The sequence below is a fragment of the Triticum dicoccoides genome, chromosome 4A, assembly GCF_002162155.2.
Source record: "Triticum dicoccoides isolate Atlit2015 ecotype Zavitan chromosome 4A, WEW_v2.0, whole genome shotgun sequence".
Taxonomy (NCBI): domain Eukaryota; kingdom Viridiplantae; phylum Streptophyta; class Magnoliopsida; order Poales; family Poaceae; genus Triticum; species Triticum dicoccoides.
The window spans coordinates 735,953,973-735,967,935 of record NC_041386.1 but is presented as its reverse complement, the minus strand read 5'-3'; the positions used below and the strand labels follow the sequence as shown (position 1 = coordinate 735,967,935).

Here is a 13,963-nt window from a genome sequence, read left to right as displayed (position 1 = left end):
ATGAGGGGTGGATGTTTGCGTGTAGTATTTCTCATAGTATATCGAGGTCATGCTGAAATTCGTCTAAATCAGAATCCATTTGGTACCCGAACAATCGAATATAGAGGCAATATAATCGGATAAACAAATAAAACCCCTACATGTTAAAATTGTTATTTGGGCCGTAGCCCGATGTCCATTTCTAGCATAGCCAGGCATGCCACCTCCCTTCTATATATAGACAAAACATCTTACCATTTTGGGCAGCCATCCCCTACAAATTAGATTTTCGTCTTCTGTTAAGCCATAGGCAGCATTTTCCCCCAAACCCTCATAGATGCAGCCACCTCCGCTGCTGGATTTGGAACACAATATCTTCGATCAAACAACTTCAACGTTTCTGCACGAGCTCGATATCCCTAAGGCCCTCCCTGAGCTTCGAGTTGTGCTCCACGATCACCTATTTATACTAAATATTTTTAATTTTTAATATATCATTATACCAAAATCTAACTAGTATTTCATTACATTTTTAAATTTTTACCACACATTTGCATCTATAGTGTTTAAAACTTAAACACTAATAGCATACAACACACTTCTATCATTATGACTACAACAATTACAATAAACATCATTTTGTAATGGAAATTATGTTATATTCTCAAATTTTAGTTCATGGTATTTTTTTAAAATAAATTTCATTGATTCAAATTTAAACAAAGCACAAAAAGATAAAATTACATGCATCCAACCATGGAGTACTTTCTACCATTTATTTAGAGGTAAAAAACTTAGCCATACGTTGGATTTAGTTTGGATGGTCTTCATATATATGCTTGGTTTTCCTTTATATGTGTTTGTGTTTGGTTTTTCTATAAACTAGATAATTCCCCCGCGCGTTGCTGCGGTACTTTGTTGCAATAATTTTTTGGATATTCTGTTGAGCGAAATTGAAGTAATGAATATACTTGACTTGATGCCCGTGAATAGAGGAGATCAACAGACGAAACTTAGAGCTAGCCTGGATGGAAGTCTAGTTGTTACATCATCGCCAGTAAGTGAAACAGTAAAAGCTAATTAAGTTGACATGAAAGGAATTGGTTAGTAAATTCTCTGAGCACAGGAAGCTATCTAGCTAGGAATAATCAATGGGAAGAAAGATCGCCAAGGTGATCAGTCATCATTCATCAGTCAAGCCTTGTAGACGACGACTAAGCAGGGGAGAATGGCCGTGGAGTACTAATTTACAGTATAACAGAATCAACGATGAACAAATTCATTAGAGATCATTGCTGAGACAATGTACAAAAGTGGATAATAGCAGAAGCTGAAACCCCTTGTTATGAGGAGCACATATAGGTTAAACCACAAAGTGTAAAGTAAATGGTTATACTGCTGAATAGCTAAAGAGCAGAGATGACAATATAATAGAGATTCTGATGTTAACATTTGAAATGTGGTACAAACACAGTTCGGTATTTATAGATTTATTATGACTAAAAATACCCTAATACACGTTGAGCAATGGGGACTCGGGTGGTTTAAGGGGGAAAAACATGGGGAAAAGCAAAGAGAAACACGGTGCATTTAAGCATAATCCACCGATGAAGAACCTTCCTATTTGATTGTCTCCTCCTCATGTTAACATCTGGCATTAAGAGTACTATTAACTTTCAGTCTAGCTCTGTTACATGAATGGCGAATCTAGTATATGTACATAAAGAAAAATCAGCATGTTATACCTTCATAAGGCAAGAATAATAACAAAGCACAATCAGAGGCTTGGGTCAAATAGGTTACAGAATGCCTATTAATTATTGGGAGAGAACCATGTCTGGTCTTATTACATCAAAATATGGAAGTATAGTGGGCATTTCTTACTCAGGCACACTGACATGGTTGTAAAGCTTTGCTGGTAAACTAAATACGAAGATTAGTTCAGGAATCATATAGAAATGGATAAATGTCGCCCATGCTTATAAAACATGGCCCAGCTGTTCCAAGTCATGTGTTTGAACATGGTTCGGAACCAGCCTGGGAGTAATCTGAGGCAGTAGCAGCAAAAGGTTCGTATTTAAAAAATTATAACCACTCAACGACATAGCAGCAAGCAAGGACATGAATGAAATATTGACCTATCAGGCTAGCCTGGCAAATCACAAATTTTCATCGTGCAGGCATCACGTTTTCTGAGGCAGAGTGCCCAGACTTTCAACCAAACATGGTCTGATCCCTTTTAAACACCGGCACAGTGATAACACTACATACATAGTTGAGCCGCTCAAAATAGTAAATATTTGTAGGAAATTTCAAGTCATGAGTCTGGTTTATAACATATCCATCCAGATGCATGTGGTGGCATTCAATGGCATAGATGTATTGTTGCATGAAACAAAAGGTTCATATGAATTGAAGGGTTTTTTCGTCCGTAGGACAGTGGAAGTTCTCATGTGTGTATTGTGAAACATAGCATTGCAAATGTTACAAGTAACACAAATAGGAAGGTACAAATGTTGGAACTAAAATTTGAAGTACCTATTTGGTCTGCATGTTTGGTTTACTCCTGCTGTCCATCCTCTTTGTTGGATCTTTTGGAAGGACTATGGTCATGTTCCTTTGAGCTGCACTTAGATAATATAGTTCTCTCAAGGGGTAAGCCAATCGATCAATAAAACGTACCAGCAGAATACGATATGTGTTCAGTCGTTCCATATAAAGAATTAGAGTGCACCGAGCAAAAAAACGAATGTAGCAAAATTCTAGAATTAACAACCGAGGGGGGAATAGTATGTAGCATTAGGAGGCAAAAACTGAATGCGCCTGTATTTGCAGTGAGGGAAAACCAAGGAAGATGGCTACTTGGGCATCGTCGAGCACGTAGTACCTGAGAAAGTGCAAATTTATGATGCAATCTTCGATATATCATACATAGATAACATGGAGGAAATGGCAGGGAGTTGCTCACCGGAGGCAGCATGAGTGGTGTGGTAGAGACCCAGCCGTACTGGAGGACGGTGGGGACGAAATGAGGTGAGGCCCAACAGACTTTAAAGGGCATTTCATTAGTTTCTTGTGGAGATGGTGGGGAGAGGAAGCGGAGCGCCGTCTGGACAATTATTAGGATTTAGGAGAGGGAGCGTCAGACATCAATTAATCAGCTGGCTATTCGCTACACATACTTACATCATAACCGGGGAAGATAGACAGGGTGGGCCGGTGGAAGCAATGGGCAGCATAGAGGATGCAGCAGTAGGCTGTGTAAGGTTGCTACGGCCTTTTTAATAAGAATATATACTTATATATGACTATAAGAAAAGAGGAAATACTCTGAAGAACAGAGTACGATACCTTAAAGTTGACAGATAGCCTCGCCGTCCGTCCTTGGCAGCAAATCAATAACCAGCAGCAAAGAGCACACCTTTGTGCAATCTGGTGGGAGGAGGTGGACTGTCGCTGCTGCCGACACGAATTTGGGATGCACAACAGTGAGGCCATGGCTGAGCACTTGGAAAGGAAGCTTCCATGTGGCCTTCTTGGATAGATTGGCTACACCATGGACACTGCCTGACGTTGCAGCAACTCCGCCTGACGCGCCCGATGACATGGCCTTCGGATCGAGGCGACCGGACTCCTCTGAACCCGACGATATCCCAAACCCCGACACCGCTGGGCGCTGCTCCCTGGAAGTAGCAATGGCAAGCACCGCGAGTATGGAGAATGAGGTTGAAGGGGAGAGGAGGGAAGGAGGTGGCCGCCGCGGCAGGATCAGTAGTGTGTGGCGGAAGGAAAGGCGGATGCCGGCATGGGAGTGAGGCGTGGCGGGGAAGGAGGGAGCGGTGAGGGGAGCGCCGTCGGGGCTGCGAGGTAGGGCGTGGCGTACACAGGGGAGAGCCGGCCCACCGTTCCTACTTGTGAGACGGGATCGTGGGCAGGCGGCGCGCCGGAGTTGAGAGAGGGGAAAGCAGGAGAGAGGGGAGAGCGGGGAGTATGGGTCGGAGTGAGAGGGGAAAGCGGGGGAGAGAGAGGAAATCCAGCCCAACCCATCGTCCGTGGGCAGGTTCTGTCATGGGTCCAGAGCAGTAACTGAAGCATGCTTAGCAGTAACTGAAGCCAACGTGTGTGTTTTGTACTGTGGCGGGTCTCAGCTGTAAGCTTCTAACTAAATGCTGATGTGGCATTGCTGCTGATGTGGATAGGTTGCATGTCAAGAGAAATAGGTTAGTGGGGATGAACTATTTAGGTATTATAGATATCTTGGTAGAGGGTTCTTCCTTTATATGTGCCTACGTCTATTTTTCAATAAATATCATATTAGAGGGCTCTTAAATGTACGAGTATAAGATTTTTTTTTGCAATTATCTCATGCTAGTTTAAGTATTAATTAGCCCATTAATTAATTAGGTAATATTCTCTTATACTACTATTGATATATCCAATATGTTTAGTGACCTAAGATCAATGTTTGATTATATGGCATATGAATAATGTAGTATCTGATTCAACACATTGATAGGTAACAACATTTTTCCTTAATTAGTAGATGATGTAAGATAAAAATAAAAGTTATATTCCTGCAAACAGAGTAATATTTTCCCGTATAAGATATTAGTCACAAATTTATTTTACGCACAATAACAACATTTCATTAAAAAAGTTGAGGTTAAACATTTCGATATTTTTATATATGCTACTAAGTACAAGGGATAAATTTCCAGTCCATATCCAAGAGAGCATGTAACACTAGTAGAGTAATAGTTAGCCATAAGTTCAATTGATGGCGTGCCAATTCTAATCAACGCCACCACTATTTTTTTTCAAATAATGCCAAGGCTGTGGCTGCAGCTAAGAAGATCGATATGGAAGGTAACTACAAAAACATTAACTCTTTTGATACCTTGTCCGATCCTGTTCTCATTCTTAAAGTAGTTAAGATGGGTGTAGATATACCAGATTCTGATTTTGCTAGCATTTATATTCTGAGAGAACTTGAAAAAGCTAGAAATAAGGATTCCTTACATGATAAGAAGGATAATAATTGTCAAGGGGGGTAGTATATTGTTGATGACTAATGGTAAGGGAGATCAGACTCCTCTATATATGAGATGGAGTGAGGAAAATGACATAGATGAGGAAAACTTTACTATAATTCGTTCTAGAAAGAAAAGGGAAAGGAAGGTGAATGTTGTTATTTCTAGACCTGTGACTAGAAGTCAAAAAAACAAAAAACTCCCTAGAAATAACAATGGTAACCCTACTCTGCACCCTAGTAGGAATACTAAACAGGGGAGGAAAACCACTGTTATTAAATGAATGGACTCTTCTGGAACTGCAGAGGGGCAGGGAAGAAAGGAATGACTACCTGCTTCTCTGACATTATTAAAGATCATTCCCTAGATTTTATTTGCCTTCAAGAGACAATGAAAAAACTTTCCTCCTAAGAGTCTAAGGAAAATAGACCCCTTGGAAAAATTTGAGTGGAACTGGGTGCCTTCTGTTAGTAAGGTAGGCGGTATCCTATGTGGAATTAAAAAAGAAACCTTTGAAGTTGTTTCCTGGATACCTGGCAAGTTTAGCTTGCAGGCCACCTTATATGATATTAATCTCAAATGTGTTTGGACGCTCATAACGGTATATGGGGCAGCCCATGGTGAGCTTGCCTCGGTGTGTTCTCACCTCCAAGTCCCCTATGTGGTTGGTGGTGATTTTAATATCCTGCGAGAAAATTATGACAAAAATAAAACTATGTACCGATCCCCGTATGTGGATAATTTCAACTCTATCATTCATTCCTTGAGTCTTCGGATATGGGAAGGGGCAAATATACTTGGACCAACAATCAAAAACACCCCACCTTAGAGAAACTTGATAGAGTCCTGATGAGCTTCGAATGGGAGGACTTGTTCCCTTTGGTTATAGTCTGTAAACTAGTCAGATGTATGTGACCACAACCAACTCCTTTTATCCTCGGGGACGAAGAAACCTGACACCTTTCATCAGCGTGAGTTCAAATTTGAACTGAGCTGGCTAAAGGATGAGAACTTCTACTCCATTACTAAATGGATTTGTGAACAACCAGTTCTTGCAAAAAACCCATTGATATTCTTAATATCAAACTGAGGTGTTTCACCAAATATTTTAAAGGTTGGGGTTCCAATGCCTTTGGTCGCACTAGAAAGAGGAAAAAGGCATTAAAATGGAGTTGGAAGATATTGAAAAAAATGGAAGAAGAGGGACCACTCAATCATAATAGTTATGAGAGAAAAGTATCCTTACAAATAGAGCTCAATGAGATTCTTGCTAATGAGGAGTTGTTCTGGTTACTGCAGTCTAATGCGTGATGGCTGTTAAAAGATGATCTAAATACTGCCTTTTAGCATCGTGTGGCAAATGGGAGAAAACGTAAAAATACCATCCACTCCTTTACTGATGGGGATGTGGTGATTGAGGGGACCACCAACCTCTTAGATCATGCCATAGCTTATTATGAGAATCTATTTGGCCCTGCTAGGGGAAACCTATTTCACATGTCCCCTAATATGTGGTTCGAGAGTGAAAAACTTAATGAGGAAGATAACATTCTCCTTACTAGTAAGTTCACGGAAGAAGAAGTGAAAAAAAGCTCTATTTGACATGGATAATAATAGAGCTACGGGGCCAGATAGCATACCGGCTGAATTCTATAAACATTGTTGGGATTTTGTAAAAATGATATTATGCGCTTATTTGACGCATTCCACAGCAACACTTTGGATGTTACCCGTCTTAATTATGGGATGATCACTCTTATTCCTAAAATGACTCGGGTTAAAAAGATTCAGCAATACAGACCCATATGTCTCCTCCACTGTCCATACAAGTTATCCACAAAAGCTTTGGATAACAGAGTGGTTGTATTTGCTGAGAAACTCATTAGCAAACACCAAAATGCCTTTATAAAACATAGAAACATTATGGATGGTATTCTTACCCTCCATGAAATGTTTCATCACACTCACCCCAAGAAAAAAGTTGGTGTGGTGCTGAAACTAGATTTCAAAAAGCTTACTATAAAATCAATTGGGATTTCCTCCTCGAATGTCACAGCAAACAGGGGTTTGGGCCTGTATGGTGTGGTTGGGTCCAAAAAATCTTGAACAATGGGACAGCCGGTATCAAATTGCGTAATGAAATAGGTCCTGTTTCCAGAGTTACAAAGGGGTACGTCAAGGCGACCCGTATTCACCTTTCTTGTTCAACATGGCTGTAGAAGTGTTGTCTAAAATGATTCTTAATGCTAAAAAAGAATGCATGTTGATGGGCCTTGCTCCTGACTTGATTGAAGGTGGTGCAGCAATTATTCAATATGCCGACGACTCTGTCATTTGTTTTGAGCATGATAGAGAAGTTGCGATCAACTTGAAACTACCGCTTTATATTTTTGAGCTCATGTCAGGGCTCAAAATAAATTTCCTAAAAAGTGAAATCTTGTGTGTGTGTGTGTAGGGGGGGGGGGGTGATGATATGCTAACATTCTACTATTATTTTTTCAACTGCCAGATTGGGTAGTTCCCTATGAAGTACTTAGGAGTGCCGGTGAGCTATTCCACCCTACATGTTCTTGACTGGAATTATGTTGATGATAAAATATTCGAATGTTGTGAATCCTGGATTGGTAACACGGCATCTTCTGGGGGAAGGCTGACCCTCCTTAACTCCTCCCTTACCAGTATTATATACTACTATATGTCTATGTTCATGCTTCCTAAGATGGTAATTGAGAAATTAGATAAGCATCGGAAAAAATTCTTTTGGCAAGAGAACAATGGGCATTGAAGATATCACTTGGTGATATGGACTAGGATCTGTAGATCTAAGAATAAAGGAGGCTTAGGAGTGAAAGATCTCCCTAAGAAAAATATTAGCCTACTCACCAAGTGGTACTGGAAACTTGAAACTCAACAAGGCTTTTGGCAGGATGTGATCCGTGCTAAATACCTTAGAAAAGATACGGTGACCTCGGTGAAAACTAAATTTGGGGATTCCCCCATCTGGAAAGCCATTATCAAAGTGAAAGATGTTTATATGGCAGGTAGACGGGTGATTCTGAACTCTGGTAACATTGCCAGAGTGTGGACCGAATCAGGGATGGGGCCCCCTTGCGAACCCAATTTCCAGCTCTGTACAGTATTCGTAATCATCAGGAAATCACAGTTGCCGATTTCCAAAAAAATTGAAAGTGGTGATCTCTTTAGGAGACGTTTGTACCCTCCCCTTATGGAACAGTGGAATGATATCAAAAAGATGGTGGACTCTTGGTCCTTATCTGATGAAACAGACCAGATCGTCTGGACTTCAGATAAAAAGAAATGTTTTTTGACCAAATCGGTCTATACCTATTTGGAAAGACACCTAGCAAGGTGTGATTATAGATGGATTTGGAAAGACAGACTCCCTCTTAAAATACAAATCTTTTTATGGCAGTTATTCCAAGATGCCATTTTGACTAGAAAGGTTATGAAGAAACGGAACTAGGCTGGAAATCCCAGTTGTTCATTTTGCAGAGAAAAAGAAATGTCTCAACATCTGTTTTCACTTGCCCCGTCGCTCGGGTGGTTTGGAGGATGGTCGGGTGTGTGCTGGGCACAGATCTTTGCCCGAACAATCTTTGGCAATTCTTCTCCTGGTGCTATGTGTTTTTATCGGATGAGCCAGGTTCTATACTTATGGCCTGGCGGCAATGTGCTGGGCGATCTGGAACTGTCGCAACCAAGCCACCTTCAACACAAACAACTTAAGACCCCGTTTAATGTGGTATACTCTGCTTGTGGTTTCTTGACTTACTGTGCAGTTTTGATGGCTGGTGTTGATCGTGAAGCCATGGAGCGAGGAGCCAAGATGCTCGGGACGAACACCTCGACTATGATGAGAATCTATGCGGCTCCAACTGAGGCAACGATGGACTAGAGCTCTTCCGCGGTTGCTGGGAACGTTTTGCGAGCCTTCGGTTTAGTGATCTAGTACTTTGCTGGTCTTTGCTCCTGCGTGAGCTTTTACTACCTGCTCGCTTGTGAGCCCTTTGGGTCGTGAGCTGCTGTCGGCTTCCTAGTGCGCGTCTCAAACTGTTAAGTCCTCTAGCCCTGGTTTGGTTTGTAGTATCACTGGGTTTACGCCCCCATAGTGAGCTGCTCGATGACGAGTGCTTACAGTGGGTTTCCCAGTGATGCCCTGAACCTGCTTTCCCCTTTCTAGTTTCCTTAAGTCAGTTGGTCTCGGGTATGGTGATACAGAACAACGTGTATTTTCGTTAAGATGAATAATGGAAATGGGTTATGCCTGGTTAAAAAAATAAAAATGAAGCTGAGCTAAGAATTTTACTCTGTTCATTGTTACTTAGTTGTTTCTTGACAGTGTAGCCAAATTTTCCTCCCTTGTATTTGTGGAGTGTACACCTGATCATCACGAAATTCACTAGCAGAGGATTTTTGTTGATGCAGGGCAACATATTTAGCTGTAAATGGTGAAGCGGTGCGAGTTCATCCTACTAAATCATGCAAAGTGTAATCTTCCAGCGGTCGACAATCTTCAACGGCGTGGTTGGCCCCTTGTTGTTCGGCTCAAAAGGAAGCTACCATCAGTATGACGGAATCTTCAACAGCTGCTGACTTCCCTATCCCAGCGGCTCAACATCAGACTTATCAGGTTAGGAAGAGGGCTCCACAAAAATCCTGAGCGAAGCCTTGTTCATGGCGAGTTTGCACCAACCAGAATGTGTGTTTGAATTGACCCGGAAAGATACGAGAGTCTGGAGAGCAGACAGCGGTACCTCCTTTAGTTTTTAGATCTTCTTTAGTCTTTTTCAGCAACTATGTCAGCTAAGTCACACAAAAAAAACGTGAGGAAGAATAAGTTATATGGAAACATATAGGATAAGAAAACGTAGATCATTCCACAATGCTAGATATCTATGGAAGCATACAAATTCAGTGTTCATCATCCCAGTTATTATAAACCATAGGGCCCAAGCAAATCCAGTATTCATCATCACAAGTATTACAAATCAGATGAAACAATGTTAGTACAAGCAAGAAGGAAATGCACGCATAAACAAGCAAGCTTGGCTTAAAAGAGTTTATATCTTACGCAATTTGTAGGACTCCATCGAATCAGAAGTCCCAAAAAATAAACGTGGGACTCTATGTAACCAACCAATTCTCGAAAAATAAAAATAAAAATAAAAGCAGAGTCCCCCGTCGCCGCCCTTAACTAAGGTACCTTTCGTTACTCACCACGGCAAAGATCGCCACCACCGACTACCAGTACCAGGTCGATGATTTCCTAGCCAGATAGGGGATTTCCTCTCCTTTTGCAGATCCCTGTCCCGGTATCCACAGCCTAGGCCTTCCAGATTCAGCTCCATGGAGGCGGAGACGAAGGACAGGAAGAGTCTCGAGAAGAAGATCGAGTCGGGGCTGTGCACTGCAGGTGCAGCCATCCGGGGCGACGGCGGCGGTGGCCGCGCTGTTCACCGACGACCTCATCCTCGAGATCCTCTCCCGCGTCCCCGCTAGATCCCTCCACCGCTTCAAGTGCGTCTCCGTACTCTGGCGCGACCTCATCGCCGACCCGGCCAACCGCAATATGCTGCCCCAGACCCTCTCCGGCTTCCTCCACACGTCCTTCTGCGGCAGCGCGTATCACCACCACTTCGCCCGCGTCTCCGGCGGCGTAGCTCCGTACGACCCTTCCCTTCCTTACCTGCAGCCTAACAAGTACAAGGACATGACCCAGGTGGACGCTTGCAATGGTTTCGTTCTCTACCGCGGCTGCACCAAGAAGGTTGCCCCTTGGTATCGGGCAGATGAAGATTGCCGTTTTGTGGTGTGCAATCCCACCACTGGGAGGTGGGTGGAGCTGCCCCCTCAACCTCAGGCACCGGCAGGCAGACATAGCCATATTAGAGGTCTGGCTTTTGATCCAGCGGTCTCGTCCTCTTTCCATGTTCTTCATTTTGAGGAGGCCTACTCGTCGAGCATGATAGGAGTGAGCATCTACTCGTCACGGACAGGAGCCTGGAGTTATAGGGACAGTGGGATGGCTGAGGAAGTTGAACTGTTCTCGAGGACTAGATGTGTCTTTGTTGGCGGCGTGCTCTACCTTATTGGCTTCCTTCCTGGCATCAACGACGACTATGTGCTGCTGGCAGTGGACATGATGGGGAAAGTGTGGAAGACCATCCGTGTGCCATACCCCCGAAGATTTGGTATGATTGGATCGTCCCAGGGATGCTTACACTATGCTATATCTTCCGTCAATGAGGTAGAACTCTGGTGCCTCAAGGATTGTGATAGTAAAGAATGGGTCCTGAAACATACTTCCAGCATCGATAAGCTTATGGGCATGACAGTGAAGAATTACAGGGTGATTGGGATCCATCCAGACTGCGACACCATTTTCTTGGTTCCATGTAGAGGTCATACGTTGATAGCATATGATATGCAACATCAGGAAGTTGGATGCATCCTTGATCTTGAGAAAAACAGTACACAACGATTTCTCCCTTATGTTCCTCTGTTCTCAGAGTCATTAGCAGACGCAAATGGGCGGTAGCTTTACCTTTAATGCTTCCTCCAAGAATTGGCCTTTCTACCGGCTGAACTATTTGTGCGTACCTCTGGATCTACTTGAATCATGCTGCTCAATTTGCTGCGGCTTACACGCTTGCTTGCTTGGTTTTCAGTTGAGAGCAATGTCAATTCCAAAGAACAACGTTACCCTTATTTTTGTTTTCCTAGCACTGGTATTGTTCTTGACATGCATGTACTAGTCCCATCCCATTGGGCCAAATTGTACCGTAACCAGCCTTCTTGTCAATATCAGTCAGTTTATTACAATTGTCCTAAATCCTAAATCATAGGGAAAATTGTGTACCTGGTAGTTTACTAAAAGGTTCAATCACAGTAGTTACTCGTGTGATGTCTACTCAACCTTATTCATTCAGTGTTTTGCTAAAGCACTGCCTTTGAGTAGGTTCTCTTTACTTATATTTTCTGTAGCAAATGAATTCAGTAGAGATTTGGATATGTTAACCAGAGGTATTGCGTTAATGCCAACAAACTGAAATAAAGGTGCAAGATTGGATGGGAACTTTTTGTGCTTGGTGTGCGCTCGTTTGGTCCGTTTTTATTACTTCAGGTGATAAGACAAAGGTGTGTATCATATATAAGCTTGTGCTTCAAGTATAAAAATAGGATTTCGGCAGATGCCAGGATAGGGCATTTTCTGTGCTAGAACTTTGACAGTTGATAGCAAATGTCTTCTCCAAAGCACTATATGGGTGCTCTTGTTTCTAAATTGAACTCATAAGTTGTTCCACCCTTCCTTTATTCTAAAATATATGTAGTGTGAAGTTTCATTCGCTTTCAGTCAAACTTCAGCTTCATTCTCAGCCTTGTTTGCAATCTTATTTCACAAAATAGAATGAATTCTACCTTATTTCCCCGAGTAAATAGCAAAAGACTACCACATTACAGGCTAGTGTTACCAAAAACTACCATTTTTTTAATTTCTCAAAACGCTACCACAAAATTCGCTGGTTGTTCCAAAAAACACTAGTGACTGAACGGTTACATTTTAATCCGGTTTATGACATGGAGGGCCCGCTTGTCAGCTCCATGTGGAAAAAAGTCAGCACCGTTATTTAAAGAGTTAAGTTGACCGTTAAGACCGGATGGGGCCCACACGTAAGCATCTTCTCATCTCTCTCTCCCTTCTTTTCCTCTCACAGGTCACACCCACCCGATGCGCCGCTCTGCACAGGGCGCTCGTCGGCACCCGCCCCACCAGTGATTGAGTGATGGATGGATCCGCTCCCCTCCCCCATTGGGAACTCGTGGCCACCAGAGCCGACTCCCGTCGCAGCAGCCATGGAGGAGGCAGCACCCTGATGACCCACAAGTATAGGGGATCTATTGTAGTCCTTTTGATAAATAAGAGTGTCGAACCCAACGAGGAGCAGAAGGAAATGACAAGCGGTTTTCAGTAAGGTATTCTCTGCAAGCACTGAAATTGTAGGTAATAGATAGTTTTGTGATAAGATAATTTGTAACGGGTAACAAGCAATGAAAGTAAATAAAGTGCGGCAAGGTGGCCCAATCCTTTTTATAGCAAAGGACAAGCCTGGACAAATTCTTATAATGAGAAAAGTGCTCCTGAGGACACATGGGAATTATCATCAAGCTAGTTCTCATCACGTTCATATGATTCACATTCGTTACTTTGATAATTTGATATGTGGGTGGACCGGTGCTTGGGTATTGCCCTTTCTTGGACAAGCATCCCACTTATGATTAACCCCTATTGCAAGAATCCGCAACTACAAAAGAAGTATTAAGGTAAACCTAAGCATAGCATGAAACAAGTGGATCCAAATCAGCCCCTTACGAAGCAACACATAAACTAGGGTTTAAACTTCTGTCACTCTAGCAACCCATCATCTATTTATTACTTCCCAATGCCTTCCTCTAGGCCCAAATAATGGTGAAGTGTCATGTAGTCGATGTTCACATAACACCACTAGAGGAGAGACAACATACATCTCATCAAAATATCGAACGGATACCAAATTCACATGACTACTAATAGCAAGACTTCACCCATGTCCTTAGGAACAAACGTAACTACTCACAAAATATATTCATGTTCATAGTCAGAGGGGTATTAATATGCATTAAGGATCTGAACATATGATATTCCACCAAATAAACCAACTAGCATCAACTACAAGGAGTAATCAACACTACTAGCAACCCACAGGTACCAATCTAAGCTTTTGGTACAAAGATTGGATACAAGAGATGAACTAGGGTTTGAGAGGAGATGGTGCTGGTGAAGATGTTGATGGAGATTGACCCCCTCCCGATGAGAGGATCGCTGGTGATGATGATGGTGATGATTTTTCCCTCCCGGAGGGAAGTTTCCCTGGCAGAACAGCTCCGCCGTAGCT

At 42.5% G+C, this 13,963-nt stretch overlaps 1 protein-coding gene across 1 annotated transcript; it reads left to right on the top strand.

Moving 5' to 3' along the window:
• The first annotated feature begins 9,597 nt into the window (after nucleotides 1-9,597).
• LOC119284339 (F-box protein At5g65850-like) lies at nucleotides 9,598-11,568 on the top strand. The gene is made up of 2 exons (XM_037563504.1): nucleotides 9,598-9,660; nucleotides 10,444-11,568. The coding sequence occupies exons 1-2, from the start codon at nucleotides 9,598-9,600 to the stop codon at nucleotides 11,566-11,568; spliced, it is 1,188 nt and encodes a 395-aa protein (XP_037419401.1).
• The last annotated feature ends 2,395 nt before the right edge of the window (nucleotides 11,569-13,963 follow it).

Coding starts and splice junctions, on each gene's coding strand:
- LOC119284339 (XM_037563504.1), top strand. CDS start 9,598: ATGACGGAATCTTCAACAGCTGCTGACTTCCCTATCCCAGCGGCTCAA. Junction 9,661..10,443: donor CTCAACATCAGACTTATCAG/GTTAGGAAGAGG, acceptor TGTGCACTGCAG/GTGCAGCCATCCGGGGCGAC.